Source organism: Anomaloglossus baeobatrachus, chromosome 5 (genome assembly GCF_048569485.1).
Source record: "Anomaloglossus baeobatrachus isolate aAnoBae1 chromosome 5, aAnoBae1.hap1, whole genome shotgun sequence".
NCBI classification, from domain to species: Eukaryota; Metazoa; Chordata; class Amphibia; order Anura; family Aromobatidae; genus Anomaloglossus; species Anomaloglossus baeobatrachus.
In genome coordinates, this window is record NC_134357.1 from 336,864,845 (window position 1) to 336,885,215 (window position 20,371).

General features: G+C 44.2%; 3 protein-coding genes across 13 annotated transcripts in view; 1 reads left to right on the top strand and 2 right to left on the bottom strand.

Moving 5' to 3' along the window:
- Positions 1-20,371, bottom strand: part of PTPRT (protein tyrosine phosphatase receptor type T) — a 549,351-nt gene that overhangs the window by 175,728 nt on the left and 353,252 nt on the right. The gene's annotated exons all lie outside the window — the stretch shown is intronic.
- Positions 6,294-12,698, bottom strand: LOC142310524 (uncharacterized). The gene is made up of 3 exons (XM_075348048.1): positions 11,623-12,698; positions 9,240-11,147; positions 6,294-6,301 (listed from the first exon to the last, which is right to left on the bottom strand). The coding sequence occupies exons 2-3, from the start codon at positions 11,128-11,130 to the stop codon at positions 6,294-6,296; spliced, it is 1,899 nt and encodes a 632-aa protein (XP_075204163.1). The 5' UTR covers positions 11,131-11,147; positions 11,623-12,698.
- LOC142310085 (uncharacterized) lies at positions 12,793-15,535 on the top strand. Its single transcript, XM_075347554.1, has 2 exons — positions 12,793-14,998; positions 15,474-15,535. Exon 1 carries the CDS (start codon positions 12,858-12,860, stop codon positions 14,238-14,240), a length of 1,383 nt encoding a protein of 460 aa, XP_075203669.1. The 5' UTR covers positions 12,793-12,857; the 3' UTR covers positions 14,241-14,998; positions 15,474-15,535.

The window sequence follows — 20,371 nt, forward strand, 5'->3', positions numbered from 1 at the left end:
TTTTTAATTTATTTTAACTGTACGATATAGACCCGCAAACAGCGTATGTGATTGGAAGCGTCAGACACACTGTCACTCAGTGTGGGGATGCTGTCTGACTGCAACCAATCACAGATGGGTGAGGAAAGCAGTGAATATGCAAGGAAGGTAATGAGCCGCCCCAGAAATGAATGAATGGCCAGAAAGCAGTTACAGCCACGCCAAAGCCTCGGTAAGTACAACCCTCTTACTTTTTTATTTTTCCTTTATTTTTTTTGTATTTCCTGAGTGCTGGATTCGGATGAACACCCGGATTTCCCTGAGAATTCTGGGCCCAGCACTCAGATACCTTTGAAACCACATGGGTCCGGAATTTTACAGTCCGGGTCCGCCCATCACTAGTATAGATTAATGAATCTGCCGAACTTTGATTTGCCAGATCTGCTTGAATTTAGCCGGGAAATGTGTTTTGCTTCAAATTTATTTGACGATACAACTCATATTGCTGTTATAAGCCAGTATTATGATGTAAGGCCACTTCAGACACCAGAGCTAATAAACAGATGGGTTAAAAAATAACGAAATAGTGTACTCGCCCCTTACCTGTCCTGGTTCGTTGGTTCACTTTCTCCCTCCAGCGCTCCTTAGATGTCATGTGATGTCATGATGTGTCACCCTGTAACATCATGGCATCACTTGAGGCCTAGTTAGTGATGGAGGCACCAAAGAGTGAAACGAGACGAGAACCAGAGCTGGAGAGATGAAGTGAAGCAGCAGAGGACCAAGCAGGGAGCTGCGGAGCTAGGTGAAGTGAATATAATGTTGGGGTTTTTTGTTAACCCCTTATAAAACGAATGAGGTAATAAGGTATTAAGAAGCCAGTAGGCTGCCATTTAGCTTGATTCCAGCAAATCAATTCATCAAAAATTAAAGTTCTAGTGAATTTGAAATTTTTTGTGAAATTCTAATGGAAATTCAATCAATTCAGTCAATTCAATTCCTTTATCTTTAAATGTGACATTATACAACAACATACAAGGGCTAAATACATAAAGGAAGAAGATTGGATGCAAGTTGTAGAATACTGAATTTTCACAGTCTGTAGAAACCAAATAGAGTAGCTTAAAGTGGTTTTCCCATAAGCAAAGTTAAATTTAAAAATAATTTTAATCAATAAATCTTGGAATAATAATAGTTTCAACAATTGGATGTGTTTAAAAAAAATGTTACTGTGCGGAGATAATCTTATATATGTGTTCCTGCTATATACAGTGCCTTGCGAAAGTATTCGGCCCCCTTGAATTTTTCAACCTTTTCCCACATTTTAGGCTTCAAACATAAAGATAAAAAAATTAAATTTTATGGTAAAGAATCAACAAGTGGGACACAATTGTGAAGTTGAACGAAATTTATTGCTTATTTTAAACTTTTTTTTAAAAATAAATAACTGAAAATTGGGGCGCGCAATATTATTTGTCCCCTTTAACTTAATACTTTGTAGCGCCACCTTTTGCTGCGATTACAGCTGCAAGTCGCTTGGGGTATGAGTCTATTAGTTTTGCACATCGAGAGACTGAAATTCTTGCCCATTCTTTCTTTGCAAACAGCTCGAGCTGACTGAGTTTGGATGGATAGCGTTTGTGAACAGCAGTTTTCAGCTCTTTCCACAGATTCTCGATTGGATTCAGGTCTGGACTTTGACTTGGCCATTATAACACCTGGATACGTTTATTTGTGAACCATTCTATTCTAGATTTTGCTTTATGTTTTGGGTCATTGTCTTGTTGAAAGACAAATCTCCGTCCCAGTCTCAGGTCTTTTGCGGACTCCAACAGGTTTTCTTCAAGAATGGTCTTGTATTTGGCTCAATCCATCTTTCCATCAATTTTAACCATCTTTCCTATCCCTGCTGAAGAAAAGCAGGCCCCAACCATGATGCTGCCACCACCATGTTTTACAGTGGGGATGGTGTGTTCAGAGTGATGAGTTTTGTTGCTTTTACGCTTAACATATCGTTTGGCATTGTGCCCAAATAGTTTGATTTTGGTTTCATCTGACCAGAGCATCTTCTTCCACATGTTTGGTGTGTCTCTCAGGTGGATTGTGGCAAACTTTAAATGACACTTTTTATGGATATCTTTGAGAAATGGCTTTCTTCTTGCCACTCTTCCATAAAGGCCAGATTTGTGCAGTGTACGACTGATTGTTGTCCTATGGACAGACCCTCCTTCCTCAGCTGTAGATCTCTGCAGTTCATCCAGAGTGATAATGGGCCTCTTGGCTGCACCTCTGATCAGTCTTCTCCTTGTTTGAGATGAAAGTTTGGATGGACGGCCGGGTCTTGGTAGATTTGCAGTGGTATGATACTCCTTCCATTTCAATATGATTGCTTGCACAGTGCTTCTTGGGATGTTTAAAATTGTGAAAACCTTTTTGTAACCAAATCCAGCTTTAAACTTCTCCACAACAGTATCACCGACCTGTCTGTTGTGCTCCTTGGTCTTCATGATGCTCTCTGTGCTTTAAACAGAACCCTGAGACTATCACAGAGCAGGTGCATTTATACGGTGTTACGGTTGCTGTGGCTCTGGAGACTATGTCCGGATTTCTTGCTACTGCACATGTGCAAGCGCTGGAGACTAAGTCCTATCTTGGAGCCATTGCACATGTGCAGGTGACATCATCACTGACACGAGGTCACATGTCTCTGACACCTTCTAAGCTGATTGGCCACTGGTCATGTGCTTGTGACACGTGGTCACATGTCTCTGACACCTTCTATGCCGATTGGTCGCTGGTCATGTGCTTGTGACGCTTTGCTCGGTGATAGGCCAGCGTGACGTCATTGCTGTCATTCTGGCAGCGGATTGGCTCTGGTGTCCTCCATCTTGGATGAGGCACAGAGTCTATATAAGACCCTGACGCACGCCGCCCGGCGCTCAGTCCTCTTGGTTCATGCATGAGGGTAGACGCCCTGTGCACGTCCCTCTAGGCATCTCTCTGTCTATGTTAGGTGAGCGCTACCGGCAGGGTAGCGTTCTTATAGCTTACAGCTTCGGCTGCAGTCCGTATCCCTACCTCTTAGTGGAGCGGACATAGGCAGGTGCCTGAGGCACATGGTCCGGCTGGGCCTTGTAATTCTACTCGTAGGTGGACGTTGCCGCTAGGGTAACGTTCCTTATACTGTGTCTGACAGTTGTTCGTATCCTCGCACACTAGGGGAGCGAACAGAGGTAGGAGCTTTGTGCGGCTTATGCTGCTGTTCGTCTCTTTTGCACCACTAGAAGAGCGGACCTAGGCAGGTGCCATATCTAGTGGTTCGTGTCCTCGCACACTAGTGGAGCGAACGCAGGTAGGAGCTTTGTGCGGCTTACGCTGCTGTCCGTCTCTTTTGCACCACTAGAAGAGCGGACCTAGGCAGGTGCCATATCTAGTGGTTCGTGTCCTCGCACGCTAGTGGAGCGAACGCAGGTAGGAGCTTTGTGTGGCTTACACTGCTGTCCGTCTCCTGGCACCACTAGAGGAACGGACCTAGGTAGGTGCCATTTCCCACTCACTGCTTTTGTCTCTGTGATCTTTAACAGAGACCATTCCACACACCCTCCAAGTAAGGGAGGAATTGCTTTATTTTCTAATTATATTCGTCTGTGAGTTTAACAGAGGTGTTGCACTCTGCACTTGTGCTATTATTTTTTACAGTGGCACACTTATATACCCCTTATCCTCAGCCATAGTCTGCAGCAGAGTCTTTGCACGGTGGACCCTGACTGTCTGACATTCCTTTAGGTTTTATTATCAGACAGCCCCCCGTAACATACGGAGACTTGATTACGCACAGGTGGCTTATATTTATCACCATCAGTCATTTAGGACAGCATTGGATCATTCAGAAATCCTCAATGAACTTCTGGAGTGAGTTTGCTGCACTGAAAGTAAAGAGGACGAATAATATCGCACTCCCCAATTTTTATTTATTTATTTTTTATGAAAGTTTAAAATAAGCAATACATTTCGTTCAACTTCACAATTGTGTCCCACTTGTTGTTGATTCTTCCCCATAAAATTTTAATTTTTTATCTTTATGTTTGAAGCCTGAAATGTTGAAAAAGGATGAAAAATTTAAGGGGGCTGAATACTTTCACATGTCACTGTACTGTGTAATGGCCATGTCTGACTGTACAGGGACATTTTGTTCAGAGTAAGGAGTTGTCACTCCGAAACACATTCCGTTTTTCCTACCCTGCCATGTAAACTGGATTTTATTATCATGGAAGAACCCTTTTATCTTTGTTGAATAAAAAAAAAATTAATTCAATTGGAAGTTGGATGCTGGATCCCTTCTTTTTCTACAAGTTCAGTGTACAGGGACATGGTCTGATCATACCAAAGGGAGGAGACAGAAGAGTATACAGACATTACAGCAGGGGATCATAGATGATTTTTTTGTGAAGTAAAAAATTTCCCTCCCTGTTTTTAAAAAACGTTTTACCTCAAAGAAAGAATTATTTGTGATCCCGTGCTGTAACATCTGTATACTTTTTAACTTTTTCCCCGACCTAGGAGATGTGGTATATCCGTGTACGGTCAGACACGGCCATTACACAGTATATAGCAGGGACACATAGATAAGATTATCTCAGCACAGGAACAGTTTTTTTTAAACACATCCAATTGTGGAAATTATTATTACTCCAAGATCTATTGATTTAAATTAACTTTGTCCTTGGGGAAAATCCCTTTAATTATATAATATAGTCAATTATAGAATGGTTGAAGTGAGGAACATACTAAATTTCAGAAGGCTATTAAAAAAATATATGTATTATAAAAGCAGATAATGCCTGATAGATTTGATAAGGATGACTCCATCACCATTTGATGCTCCATCCATGTTCACCCTATACATCTACCATGGAAGGTAAAAGGTAAAAAAAACCCTGTTATTATAAGGCCACTAGTTCTCACATCAACCTATCACAATCCAGTTGGAATTTTTGAACACAGGCTAAAATGTAGATTATTTTCCAATATCTTAGTGGTAACTCAGAGATCTCAGAGCAGAGGAGCAAGAATGGTTATCAACCGGACGGACAGTTGGCCAGAAATGTTTTATAGCCGTCTTCAACTTCATAACTTCATTCCTTGATAACTCAAGATTAATAAGATCCTTAAATTATTGTTCAGATTTTAAAAATGTATTAAAAAATACTTTAAAACCAATCTCCTGGTGTCTCTCCTCTTCAGCATGGAAAGAATTGTATGATAATCAAGAAGATTCAATGCTTTAAAGTGCATGGTATATTAGGGATTAGGGAGTAAAACATACAGAGAACAGAAAAGGAAGAAAAGCTGAGGGACATTGTGGGGAATAAAGCAAACGAGAAGATGAGATATTAACATGCAGATACGGAAACAGTAACCCAAGGACTGTAAAATATACAGAGGTTACTGACAGAGACGTGTATTGATAGTGAAGAAAGGTCTATATTGGCAGATTTTAACACTCACTTAAAGTCTTTACACAGGAACATGCGAACTCTATGGGATCAAACAATTGTAATTATACTGTTTGCACCTTGTCGGTGGCTGATCCTCTGCCATTATGTAGGTGACTGTCTTGTTCTTCTCAATTCAGTTGCCCTGTTCCAGGAGTACATCAATACATCTATATAAATTAGCTCAAACCACAACGCATGGCTATATCTTTACCAGGTGAGGTATCATTGCTTCAGTCTAGTTCTTTTAAAACACCACTCCATTAGTTTTCTTTTCCAGCACTGGAGTGGCGCTTTCAATCTAAGTCCCCTGCCCACTGTCTTACACATTCCAACGGCTTCACCTTTTAGTCGTGGCATCATCTTCTGACTGTAACTTCTGACTGGTCAGAAGTTACGTCACAAGCATTCACAGCAACTCTATGAGAGCCACAACGAGGCCATAATGAGGCTTTCATAGAGTTGTATTGAGTTCTGACCCTCATAAAACACTGTAGCTGTAAGTAATTTAAAAATTGCTGGAGACTGACCAGTATGGCGGCAATAGAAGATGAAACTGCTGGAGGGTGAGCATAATACAGGGGTCAAAGTCGCAATAAAAAAAAACCCGCTGGAGTGGTGCATTAATAATATATTTGGAGCTATTTCAGTGGCCATTTGCTAATTGCATTATAGTCCTAATAGCTTTCAGTATGAGGACCACGGGAACCTTAAATTTACATTAAAGCCGTTGGTGGCATTTGTCTAGAAGTGGAAAGGTTCTAAGACAAAGGATACGATATAACACATGATGGTAATTGAAAAGCAGCATGCCCTCCTCTACTTTCCTGAAAGAGTAATAGAAATAGAAAGAGCAGGATACTTAGCACCCCACACTGTGAGTGGGATGGAGACATGAAGTGATACTTGGTACTCAGAATAGATGGTTGGATACAGCACTTAACAATAAGTGGCAGTCTGAAGTCTTGCACCGATTATAGCTGTCACATACCTCTAGCTACCAAATATTGGCACTGTCTGCCCCCTTCCTCTATAACCTTCTAAAGAGGCCTCTTGAATCCACTTCTAAATGTATATTTATTAGTATGAAGTGGCTTTTAATGTGCATTAGATCTGGGCAGATAAACCTTACTTTATAACACTAAAGGTAGGTTCTTTAAAAAAAGGTCAGGCTATTAAATCATAGCTCTTCAACTGCAAAATGACCAGTATTTCTAATAACAACCATCTAGATATAATACAAACGCTCTACTCTAGACTCTACAAAGAGAAAGCAAATTACTTGTGTAGGAAATGTTAGGTGCCCATACTTTAAAAGAACCTGACAAAGATTCATGTTGCCCGAATTGCAATTAACAACACCCAAGACAGTCACAACAGACTTCAATGAAGTGAAAGGCAACAACTTCAGGAACATATAAAAACGACAAAAAAGAGAAGTCTTTGGATTTGCCTCATATACCATTATATCCCATGGCCCAAAAACCACCAACAACAATGCAAATTGCACATAGAAAAATCTTTAATTGATTGGGTCAAGCATATAATTTTACATGGGATATAAAACATTATAACAGGTAAGGAGGTAAAAAGACACATGAGAGCGAACAAGAAATCCCCATGTGAGGCTGCATGGATCTAGCAGGGTAAACACAAGGGTATATTCCCAGCAGGGCCAGTGTAAGTGCCTTCACAGCAAACAGATTCAATGTGAAAGACAGAGCAGTACTAAGTAAAGAATCATAGGCACATTTACCCAAACACATAGCCCGGCAAGGAATCCACCAAATGTAAAACTCACATGCAGACGCACAGGGGGAGCAGTCCCAATACGTATTTCGTGATGACTTCCTCAGGGGACCGTGGACAAAGGAGGGGAATGGACAAATTTATACACTAGTGTATATCAAATCATTTGCAGCACCTGTCACGGCTGCAGAGCTAAAGCACACTGAGCAGGCGTGGGCGGCTACTCCAGCATCACCTGGGCTAGGGAAAACCCTATGATGACGTCACTTTTACCCAGAAGACGCTTCAGGGAGAGCCGTACACACTGCACATGTGCAGAGCCGCAAACAGGAAGTAAAGCTGCAAATGCCATGTCTACTCCTGGCAGAAGAAAGGGCAAATCGCATTAGGAATCACAGATAATATAGAACACTGTACAGGGACAAGAATATATACAATTACATCATAATAGCATCCAAAAAAGATGTACATGAAAGACATTAACACTGTTTATACAATATCAGATATAACAACATTTTCATCAATAAAACAGAGTCTAATAAAGAATCACATATGGAGGACATGAGCATATTGTATTCCTTCCCAGATCGTGTTCAATGCAGACGGACCACCAGGTTAATGACACAGAAAGATATGCACCAAGGGTACAAAGTAAAAAACTGTAAAGAAAAAGAGACATAAAGGGAGTCCAGTTAAAAAATGTTTTAAAAACCATTATATACAGAGCAGATTCAGTGCAGGGAACCCGCAGCCAAAACCAATTACACCCTATAACGGGAACCACATCAACCGCAGATGAGATCAACTGATTTATAAATAGGAAATAAAGGTCTGCCTCTCATTCAATCCCCGAGGGACTACTGTGTCAAGGAGAAATATCCAGCGACATTCCACCCGTGCCAACGCCTTATGGATGTTACCACCCCTCAGTCCAAGGTGCACACGGTCAATCCCCCTCACCTTAAAACTTGAGGGGTCAGACCCATGATACAACCTAAAATGGCGGGGGATGGTCTTAAGGGAATCAACATCCTCAGATTTCGCTTGTTTGGCAGCGATGATATCTCTAATATGCTCCCTCGTCCGGACCCGTAATTCACGACTAGTGAGTCCGACATATATTAAGTCACAGGCACACGTGGCGTAATAAATTACGCCCGTGCTACTGCAAGAAATATATTGTCGGATCTCAAATGTTTTGGAGCCGTCCGAGGAAGTAAAGGATGTTGCCCTGAGGATGTTCCCATGACGACACGCAATGCATGAGCCACATGGATATGATCCACAGATAGGACGTCCCATCATGAATGGTGGTTTCTTTTGTGCCACATAATGGCTTTGGACCAACATGTCGCGCAGGCTTCGGCCCCGACGTGCCGTCATGAGGGGTCGGTCGGGAAGCATATCTTTCAGCACTGGTTCTGTTTGTAAAACAGACCAGTGTTTAGTTAATATGCCACGGATGTGGTCCCATTGGCGGTTGAATGAGGAAATAAAGCGCACCTTAGATTCAGCAGGCTTCGTCTTGTCAGGATTAAAACGCAAAAGTAGTTGGTCTCTTGAAGCTGCTTTAGCGCGTCTATAGGCCTTTTTAATGGATCTGGCACTGTAGCCCCTCTCCCTGAACCTATCACGCATCTCACTGGCTCGACCCTCAAATGTATCCGTCTCTGAGCAAATCCGTTTAAGGCGGATAAATTGCCCGGTAGGGATCGCATTGATGGTAGATTGTGGATGGCCAGAAGATGCATGTAACAGGGCATTCACAGAGGAGGGTTTCCGATAAATGTCAGTGGTCAGAAGACCCTGATCATTAATGGAAATACCAATATCCAAAAAATCAACCCTAGACGGATCAGCCTGATAGGTGAGATAGATGTTATAGGAGTTGGAGTTCAAGTGGCGCACAAAGCCCTCAAGCTCCAGGGCGGTCCCCCCCCAGATGACAAAGATGTCATCAATGAAGCGGAGCCAGCACTGCACATGGGAGCTAGCCGGCACGCCGTCGCCGAAAACCTCCCTCTCCCAGTAACCCAGGAAGAGGTTTGCGTACGAAGGCGCGCACAGCCGCCCCCATCGCAGTGCCGCGCCGCTGGAGGAAGAACCGCTCACCGAAGGTGAAGGCATTGTGCGTCAGTACGAACTCCAACAATTCCAGAATCAGGTGTTGTAATGGTGGTGCCCAGTTACTCATACCCAGGAAATACTCAACTGCCTGCAGGCCATGCTCATGACAGATGTTTGTATATAAGGTCTCAACATCCAGAGTCGCCAGCAAAATCCCACGCTCAACTGTCAGGCCATTAATCCTCCTAAGGACGTCCGAAGTGTCTCTAACATGGGAGGGCAGCGTCTCAACCAGAGGTTGGAGATAAAAATCAATAAATTTGCATACTGCATCGCATAGCCCTCCGATGCCAGAGACAATCGGACGTCCAGGGGGAACCCGAGGGTTTTTATGTATTTTAGGCAAAAGGTAGAACGTGGGCGTTACTGGCATATCTGGAAGGAGACCATCATACATCTTCTTAGTAATGGTACCCGAGGCAAGAGCATTCTCGAGTATGAGAGTCAACTGGGTCAGGAAACCATTAGTTGGATTGGAGGGGAGCATCTGGTAGAAGTCTGTATTTCTCAATTGTTTGTACACCTCACGCTCATACATGGCAGAAGGCCAAACCACCACGTTACCCCCCTTGTCCGCTGGTTTAATGATTACTCCCTCTAGTTTCCTCAGTTCCTCGAGGGCTCGCTGATGTTTAACAGCAAGGTTATTATTATTTGTTCTCTTAGAGAGGGATCTCAGGTCACCCATAACTAAGTCATGGAAGACTTGTACCTGAGGACACAGCGAAAACGGGGGGAACGTGGTGGAGCGCGGATACAAACGTGTAGGAAAAATATTATCCAACTCACCAGATGCCTGTCCCTCCAATTCCTCAAGTGTCCGCACAGCCTCCTCCTCCCTCTCGACGGTGCAAGGGTTCAGGCTCGGTCCTCTAGCATGTATTTTATGGAGGACCACCTTTCTGAGGAACAGATTCAGGTCCTTAGCGACTGTAAAAAGATCAAAATTACAATCAGGTACAAAGGTTAAACCTAGTTTTAGGACCTCAATCTGGTCAGTAGTCAATTGGACCTGAGATAGGTTAATCACCTCCAGTTGGTTGGAATTGCCCTTCTTTGGAATTGCTCCCAAGGTGGATTTTCCAAGGGCTGGTGATGTTTTCTCGGGTCTATTTTTACCCGAAAAACCTCTCGTTACAGGTCTAGATGAGGCCTGAGATGTAGAACTTTCATCCTCCACTGAGGAGATGGAGGAGGCTGACACGGAATGAGGGAGTCCGACAAAATTTCTCCTCCGACGTGTTGTCCCTTTCCACCGATACACCTGCTGATTCTTATAATCAGTAACATCACGTTGATATTTTTTTGTTTTATTAGAGACCAACTCCTTTTCCCACTTGACAAATTCCTTATTCATTGTCTCGTGGAAATTAGATAGCTCAGCGGGGGTGAGTTCCTTCGTGGTACGGTCTTGTAGAACAGAAATCTCTTCATCAATGGCACGGAGAGAGGCCTCATTATTGTTAATAAGAAGCCCCATAAAGGACCTGGAGCAAGCAGTAGCTGCTTCCTCCCAGTCCCTTTTGAACGTCTCATCCGTGACATTAAATGAGGGAAAGACCTGTACCCTAAGACCTCTGGGTATTAACCCCCGATCAACATAGCGCTGCATAAATGCCTTGTTCCACCAGAGTCTCATTCTGCGGTTGAACAATACTTTGATTTGGCTGCAAAGTTCCCTGTGACTTCTTGAATCCGCTGAATTGTCCACTTCGCCCTCTGTGTCAAAAACCTGGTTTAATTGAGTTTGCCACGCGGATTCACGGGCTTTAAAGTCCATGCTGCTTGGAAAAATGACTGTGAAAAAACACAGAAAGAGACAATTAACAACACCCAAGACAGTCACAACAGACTTCAATGAAGTGAAAGGCAACAACTTCAGGAACATATAAAAACGACAAAAAAGAGAAGTCTTTGGATTTGCCTCATATACCATTATATCCCATGGCCCAAAAACCACCAACAACAATGCAAATTGCACATAGAAAAATCTTTAATTGATTGGGTCAAGCATATAATTTTACATGGGATATAAAACATTATAACAGGTAAGGAGGTAAAAAGACACATGAGAGCGAACAAGAAATCCCCATGTGAGGCTGCATGGATCTAGCAGGGTAAACACAAGGGTATATTCCCAGCAGGGCCAGTGTAAGTGCCTTCACAGCAAACAGATTCAATGTGAAAGACAGAGCAGTACTAAGTAAAGAATCATAGGCACATTTACCCAAACACATAGCCCGGCAAGGAATCCACCAAATGTAAAACTCACATGCAGACGCACAGGGGGAGCAGTCCCAATACGTATTTCGTGATGACTTCCTCAGGGGACCGTGGACAAAGGAGGGGAATGGACAAATTTATACACTAGTGTATATCAAATCATTTGCAGCACCTGTCACGGCTGCAGAGCTAAAGCACACTGAGCAGGCGTGGGCGGCTACTCCAGCATCACCTGGGCTAGGGAAAACCCTATGATGACGTCACTTTTACCCAGAAGACGCTTCAGGGAGAGCCGTACACACTGCACATGTGCAGAGCCGCAAACAGGAAGTAAAGCTGCAAATGCCATGTCTACTCCTGGCAGAAGAAAGGGCAAATCGCATTAGGAATCACAGATAATATAGAACACTGTACAGGGACAAGAATATATACAATTACATCATAATAGCATCCAAAAAAGATGTACATGAAAGACATTAACACTGTTTATACAATATCAGATATAACAACATTTTCATCAATAAAACAGAGTCTAATAAAGAATCACATATGGAGGACATGAGCATATTGTATTCCTTCCCAGATCGTGTTCAATGCAGACGGACCACCAGGTTAATGACACAGAAAGATATGCACCAAGGGTACAAAGTAAAAAACTGTAAAGAAAAAGAGACATAAAGGGAGTCCAGTTAAAAAATTTTTTAAAAACCATTATATACAGAGCAGATTCAGTGCAGGGAACCCGCAGCCAAAACCAATTACACCCTATAACGGGAACCACATCAACCGCAGATGAGATCAACTGATTTATAAATAGGAAATAAAGGTCTGCCTCTCATTCAATCCCCGAGGGACTACTGTGTCAAGGAGAAATATCCAGCGACATTCCACCCGTGCCAACGCCTTATGGATGTTACCACCCCTCAGTCCAAGGTGCACACGGTCAATCCCCCTCACCTTAAAACTTGAGGGGTCAGACCCATGATACAACCTAAAATGGCGGGGGATGGTCTTAAGGGAATCAACATCCTCAGATTTCGCTTGTTTGGCAGCGATGATATCTCTAATATGCTCCCTCGTCCGGACCCGTAATTCACGACTAGTGAGTCCGACATATATTAAGTCACAGGCACACGTGGCGTAATAAATTACGCCCGTGCTACTGCAAGAAATAATGGCCTGACAGTTGAGCGTGGGATTTTGCTGGCGACTCTGGATGTTGAGACCTTATATACAAACATCTGTCATGAGCATGGCCTGCAGGCAGTTGAGTATTTCCTGGGTATGAGTAACTGGGCACCACCATTACAACACCTGATTCTGGAATTGTTGGAGTTCGTACTGACGCACAATGCCTTCACCTTCGGTGAGCGGTTCTTCCTCCAGCGGCGCGGCACTGCGATGGGGGCGGCGTGCGCGCCTTCGTACGCAAACCTCTTCCTGGGTTACTGGGAGAGGGAGGTTTTCGGCGACGGCGTGCCGGCTAGCTCCCATGTGCAGTGCTGGCTCCGCTTCATTGATGACATCTTTGTCATCTGGGGGGGGACCGCCCTGGAGCTTGAGGGCTTTGTGCGCCACTTGAACTCCAACTCCTATAACATCTATCTCACCTATCAGGCTGATCCGTCTAGGGTTGATTTTTTGGATATTGGTATTTCCATTAATGATCAGGGTCTTCTGACCACTGACATTTATCGGAAACCCTCCTCTGTGAATGCCCTGTTACATGCATCTTCTGGCCATCCACAATCTACCATCAATGCGATCCCTACCGGGCAATTTATCCGCCTTAAACGGATTTGCTCAGAGACGGATACATTTGAGGGTCGAGCCAGTGAGATGCGTGATAGGTTCAGGGAGAGGGGCTACAGTGCCAGATCCATTAAAAAGGCCTATAGACGCGCTAAAGCAGCTTCAAGAGACCAACTACTTTTGCGTTTTAATCCTGACAAGACGAAGCCTGCTGAATCTAAGGTGCGCTTTATTTCCTCATTCAACCGCCAATGGGACCACATCCGTGGCATATTAACTAAACACTGGTCTGTTTTACAAACAGAACCAGTGCTGAAAGATATGCTTCCCGACCGACCCCTCATGACGGCACGTCGGGGCCGAAGCCTGCGCGACATGTTGGTCCAAAGCCATTATGTGGCACAAAAGAAACCACCATTCATGATGGGACGTCCTATCTGTGGATCATATCCATGTGGCTCATGCATTGCGTGTCGTCATGGGAACATCCTCAGGGCAACATCCTTTACTTCCTCGGACGGCTCCAAAACATTTGAGATCCGACAATATATTTCTTGCAGTAGCACGGGCGTAATTTATTACGCCACGTGTGCCTGTGACTTAATATATGTCGGACTCACTAGTCGTGAATTACGGGTCCGGACGAGGGAGCATATTAGAGATATCATCGCTGCCAAACAAGCGAAATCTGAGGATGTTGATTCCCTTAAGACCATCCCCCGCCATTTTAGGTTGTATCATGGGTCTGACCCCTCAAGTTTTAAGGTGAGGGGGATTGACCGTGTGCACCTTGGACTGAGGGGTGGTAACATCCATAAGGCGTTGGCACGGGTGGAATGTCGCTGGATATTTCTCCTTGACACAGTAGTCCCTCGGGGATTGAATGAGAGGCAGACCTTTATTTCCTATTTATAAATCAGTTGATCTCATCTGCGGTTGATGTGGTTCCCGTTATAGGGTGTAATTGGTTTTGGCTGCGGGTTCCCTGCACTGAATCTGCTCTGTATATAATGGTTTTTAAAAAATTTTTTAACTGGACTCCCTTTATGTCTCTTTTTCTTTACAGTTTTTTACTTTGTACCCTTGGTGCATATCTTTCTGTGTCATTAACCTGGTGGTCCGTCTGCATTGAACACGATCTGGGAAGGAATACAATATGCTCATGTCCTCCATATGTGATTCTTTATTAGACTCTGTTTTATTGATGAAAATGTTGTTATATCTGATATTGTATAAACAGTGTTAATGTCTTTCATGTACATCTTTTTTGGATGCTATTATGATGTAATTGTATATATTCTTGTCCCTGTACAGTGTTCTATATTATCTGTGATTCCTAATGCGATTTGCCCTTTCTTCTGCCAGGAGTAGACATGGCATTTGCAGCTTTACTTCCTGTTTGCGGCTCTGCACATGTGCAGTGTGTACGGCTCTCCCTGAAGCGTCTTCTGGGTAAAAGTGACGTCATCATAGGGTTTTCCCTAGCCCAGGTGATGCTGGAGTAGCCGCCCACGCCTGCTCAGTGTGCTTTAGCTCTGCAGCCGTGACAGGTGCTGCAAATGATTTGATATACACTAGTGTATAAATTTGTCCATTCCCCTCCTTTGTCCACGGTCCCCTGAGGAAGTCATCACGAAATACGTATTGGGACTGCTCCCCCTGTGCGTCTGCATGTGAGTTTTACATTTGGTGGATTCCTTGCCGGGCTATGTGTTTGGGTAAATGTGCCTATGATTCTTTACTTAGTACTGCTCTGTCTTTCACATTGAATCTGTTTGCTGTGAAGGCACTTACACTGGCCCTGCTGGGAATATACCCTTGTGTTTACCCTGCTAGATCCATGCAGCCTCACATGGGGATTTCTTGTTCGCTCTCATGTGTCTTTTTACCTCCTTACCTGTTATAATGTTTTATATCCCATGTAAAATTATATGCTTGACCCAATCAATTAAAGATTTTTCTATGTGCAATTTGCATTGTTGTTGGTGGTTTTTGGGCCATGGGATATAATGGTATATGAGGCAAATCCAAAGACTTCTCTTTTTTGTCGTTTTTATATGTTCCTGAAGTTGTTGCCTTTCACTTCATTGAAGTCTGTTGTGACTGTCTTGGGTGTTGTTAATTGTCTCTTTCTGTGTTTTTTCACAGTCATTTTTCCAAGCAGCATGGACTTTAAAGCCCGTGAATCCGCGTGGCAAACTCAATTAAACCAGGTTTTTGACACAGAGGGCGAAGTGGACAATTCAGCGGATTCAAGAAGTCACAGGGAACTTTGCAGCCAAATCAAAGTATTGTTCAACCGCAGAATGAGACTCTGGTGGAACAAGGCATTTATGCAGCGCTATGTTGATCGGGGGTTAATACCCAGAGGTCTTAGGGTACAGGTCTTTCCCTCATTTAATGTCACGGATGAGACGTTCAAAAGGGACTGGGAGGAAGCAGCTACTGCTTGCTCCAGGTCCTTTATGGGGCTTCTTATTAACAATAATGAGGCCTCTCTCCGTGCCATTGATGAAGAGATTTCTGTTCTACAAGACCGTACCACGAAGGAACTCACCCCCGCTGAGCTATCTAATTTCCACGAGACAATGAATAAGGAATTTGTCAAGTGGGAAAAGGAGTTGGTCTCTAATAAAACAAAAAAATATCAACGTGATGTTACTGATTATAAGAATCAGCAGGTGTATCGGTGGAAAGGGACAACACGTCGGAGGAGAAATTTTGTCGGACTCCCTCATTCCGTGTCAGCCTCCTCCATCTCCTCAGTGGAGGATGAAAGTTCTACATCTCAGGCCTCATCTAGACCTGTAACGAGAGGTTTTTCGGGTAAAAATAGACCCGAGAAAACATCACCAGCCCTTGGAAAATCCACCTTGGGAGCAATTCCAAAGAAGGGCAATTCCAACCAACTGGAGGTGATTAACCTATCTCAGGTCCAATTGACTACTGACCAGATTGAGGTCCTAAAACTAGGTTTAACCTTTGTACCTGATTGTAATTTTGATCTTTTTACAGTCGCTAAGGACCTGAATCTGTTCCTCAGAAAGGTGGTCCTCCATAAAATACATGCTAGAGGACCGAGCCTGAACCCTTGCACCGTCGAGAGGGAGGAGGAGGCTGTGCGGACACTTGAGGAATTGGAGGGACAGGCATCTGGTGAGTTGGATAATATTTTTCCTACACGTTTGTATCCGCGCTCCACCACGTTCCCCCCGTTTTCGCTGTGTCCTCAGGTACAAGTCTTCCATGACTTAGTTATGGGTGACCTGAGATTCCTCTCTAAGAGAACAAATAATAATAACCTTGCTGTTAAACATCAGCGAGCCCTCGAGGAACTGAGGAAACTAGAGGGAGTAATCATTAAACCAGCGGACAAGGGGGGTAACGTGGTGGTTTGGCCTTCTGCCATGTATGAGCGTGAGGTGTACAAACAATTGAGAAATACAGACTTCTACCAGATGCTCCCCTCCAATCCAACTAATGGTTTCCTGACCCAGTTGACTCTCATACTCGAGAATGCTCTTGCCTCGGGTACCATTACTAAGAAGATGTATGATGGTCTCCTTCCAGATATGCCAGTAACGCCCACGTTCTACCTTTTGCCTAAAATACATAAAAACCCTCGGGTTCCCCCTGGACGTCCGATTGTCTCTGGCATCGGAGGGCTATGCGATGCAGTATGCAAATTTATTGATTTTTATCTCCAACCTCTGGTTGAGACGCTGCCCTCCCATGTTAGAGACACTTCGGACGTCCTTAGGAGGATTAATGGCCTGACAGTTGAGCGTGGGATTTTGCTGGCGACTCTGGATGTTGAGACCTTATATACAAACATCTGTCATGAGCATGGCCTGCAGGCAGTTGAGTATTTCCTGGGTATGAGTAACTGGGCACCACCATTACAACACCTGATTCTGGAATTGTTGGAGTTCGTACTGACGCACAATGCCTTCACCTTCGGTGAGCGGTTCTTCCTCCAGCGGCGCGGCACTGCGATGGGGGCGGCGTGCGCGCCTTCGTACGCAAACCTCTTCCTGGGTTACTGGGAGAGGGAGGTTTTCGGCGACGGCGTGCCGGCTAGCTCCCATGTGCAGTGCTGGCTCCGCTTCATTGATGACATCTTTGTCATCTGGGGGGGGACCGCCCTGGAGCTTGAGGGCTTTGTGCGCCACTTGAACTCCAACTCCTATAACATCTATCTCACCTATCAGGCTGATCCGTCTAGGGTTGATTTTTTGGATATTGGTATTTCCATTAATGATCAGGGTCTTCTGACCACTGACATTTATCGGAAACCCTCCTCTGTGAATGCCCTGTTACATGCATCTTCTGGCCATCCACAATCTACCATCAATGCGATCCCTACCGGGCAATTTATCCGCCTTAAACGGATTTGCTCAGAGACGGATACATTTGAGGGTCGAGCCAGTGAGATGCGTGATAGGTTCAGGGAGAGGGGCTACAGTGCCAGATCCATTAAAAAGGCCTATAGACGCGCTAAAGCAGCTTCAAGAGACCAACTACTTTTGCGTTTTAATCCTGACAAGACGAAGCCTGCTGAATCTAAGGTGCGCTTTATTTCCTCATTCAACCGCCAATGGGACCACATCCGTGGCATATTAACTAAACACTGGTCTGTTTTACAAACAGAACCAGTGCTGAAAGATATGCTTCCCGACCGACCCCTCATGACGGCACGTCGGGGCCGAAGCCTGCGCGACATGTTGGTCCAAAGCCATTATGTGGCACAAAAGAAACCACCATTCATGATGGGACGTCCTATCTGTGGATCATATCCATGTGGCTCATGCATTGCGTGTCGTCATGGGAACATCCTCAGGGCAACATCCTTTACTTCCTCGGACGGCTCCAAAACATTTGAGATCCGACAATATATTTCTTGCAGTAGCACGGGCGTAATTTATTACGCCACGTGTGCCTGTGACTTAATATATGTCGGACTCACTAGTCGTGAATTACGGGTCCGGACGAGGGAGCATATTAGAGATATCATCGCTGCCAAACAAGCGAAATCTGAGGATGTTGATTCCCTTAAGACCATCCCCCGCCATTTTAGGTTGTATCATGGGTCTGACCCCTCAAGTTTTAAGGTGAGGGGGATTGACCGTGTGCACCTTGGACTGAGGGGTGGTAACATCCATAAGGCGTTGGCACGGGTGGAATGTCGCTGGATATTTCTCCTTGACACAGTAGTCCCTCGGGGATTGAATGAGAGGCAGACCTTTATTTCCTATTTATAAATCAGTTGATCTCATCTGCGGTTGATGTGGTTCCCGTTATAGGGTGTAATTGGTTTTGGCTGCGGGTTCCCTGCACTGAATCTGCTCTGTATATAATGGTTTTTAAAAAATTTTTTAACTGGACTCCCTTTATGTCTCTTTTTCTTTACAGTTTTTTACTTTGTACCCTTGATGCATATCTTTCTGTGTCATTAACCTGGTGGTCCGTCTGCATTGAACACGATCTGGGAAGGAATACAATATGCTCATGTCCTCCATATGTGATTCTTTATTAGACTCTGTTTTATTGATGAAAATGTTGTTATATCTGATATTGTATAAACAGTGTTAATGTCTTTCATGTACATCTTTTTTGGATGCTATTATGATGTAATTGTATATATTCTTGTCCCTGTACAGTGTTCTATATTATCTGTGATTCCTAATGCGATTTGCCCTTTCTTCTGCCAGGAGTAGACATGGCATTTGCAGCTTTACTTCCTGTTTGCGGCTCTGCACATGTGCAGTGTGTACGGCTCTCCCTGAAGCGTCTTCTGGGTAAAAGTGACGTCATCATAGGGTTTTCCCTAGCCCAGGTGATGCTGGAGTAGCCGCCCACGCCTGCTCAGTGTGCTTTAGCTCTGCAGCCGTGACAGGTGCTGCAAATGATTTGATATACACTAGTGTATAAATTTGTCCATTCCCCTCCTTTGTCCACGGTCCCCTGAGGAAGTCATCACGAAATACGTATTGGGACTGCTCCCCCTGTGCGTCTGCATGTGAGTTTTACATTTGGTGGATTCCTTGCCGGGCTATGTGTTTGGGTAAATGTGCCTATGATTCTTTACTTAGTACTGCTCTGTCTTTCACATTGAATCTGTTTGCTGTGAAGGCACTTACACTGGCCCTGCTGGGAATATACCCTTGTGTTTACCCTGCTAGATCCATGCAGCCTCACATGGGGATTTCTTGTTCGCTCTCATGTGTCTTTTTACCTCCTTACCTGTTATAATGTTTTATATCCCATGTAAAATTATATGCTTGACCCAATCAATTAAAGATTTTTCTATGTGCAATTTGCATTGTTGTTGGTGGTTTTTGGGCCATGGGATATAATGGTATATGAGGCAAATCCAAAGACTTCTCTTTTTTGTCGTTTTTTTTTGCCCGAATTGCAAGTAGCAGGAATCAAACATCAGCTCCGTTATTGCAGCCGTGTTTCTTTTGCTCTCACTCTAGAGCTTTAGCTAAAACATGCTTTAAAAAGCCAGCTCAGCACAACGCGTTTTGGCTGACTGATCCAAGAGACTGGTTCCGAATAGCTTCTACCTGTCCTGCTCCCTGAGACTGCCAGGTCTTTCACTAGACACACACATGGCGAGAGACCTGTCAGTCAAGTGAAGCTGGGTGGAGAGAATCCACTGGGGCGTGGCATCTTGGACTAATCCTCTAAGAGGCATCATCCTCAGCTGGCTTCTTGGACTAATCATCCAAGAGGCATGGCCCTCAGCTGGCTTCTTGGACTAGTCATCCAAGAGGCAAGGTCCTCAGCTGGTTTCTTGGACTAATCATTCAAGAGGCATGGTCCTCCGCTGGCTTTTGGACTAATCATCCAAGATGCATAGCCCTTAGCTGTCTTTCTGGACTAATCATCAAAGACGCATAGTCCTTAGTTGGCTTTCTGGACTAAAGGGTACTTTACATGCTCTGATATCGGTATCGATATCGCTAGCGAGCGTACTTGCCACCGTCGGTTGTGCGTCACGGGCAAATCGCTGCTTGTGGCGCACAACATCGCTAGGACCC

Coding starts and splice junctions, on each gene's coding strand:
- LOC142310085 (XM_075347554.1), top strand. CDS start 12,858: ATGAGTAACTGGGCACCACCATTACAACACCTGATTCTGGAATTGTTG.
- LOC142310524 (XM_075348048.1), bottom strand. CDS start 11,130: ATGGACTTTAAAGCCCGTGAATCCGCGTGGCAAACTCAATTAAACCAG.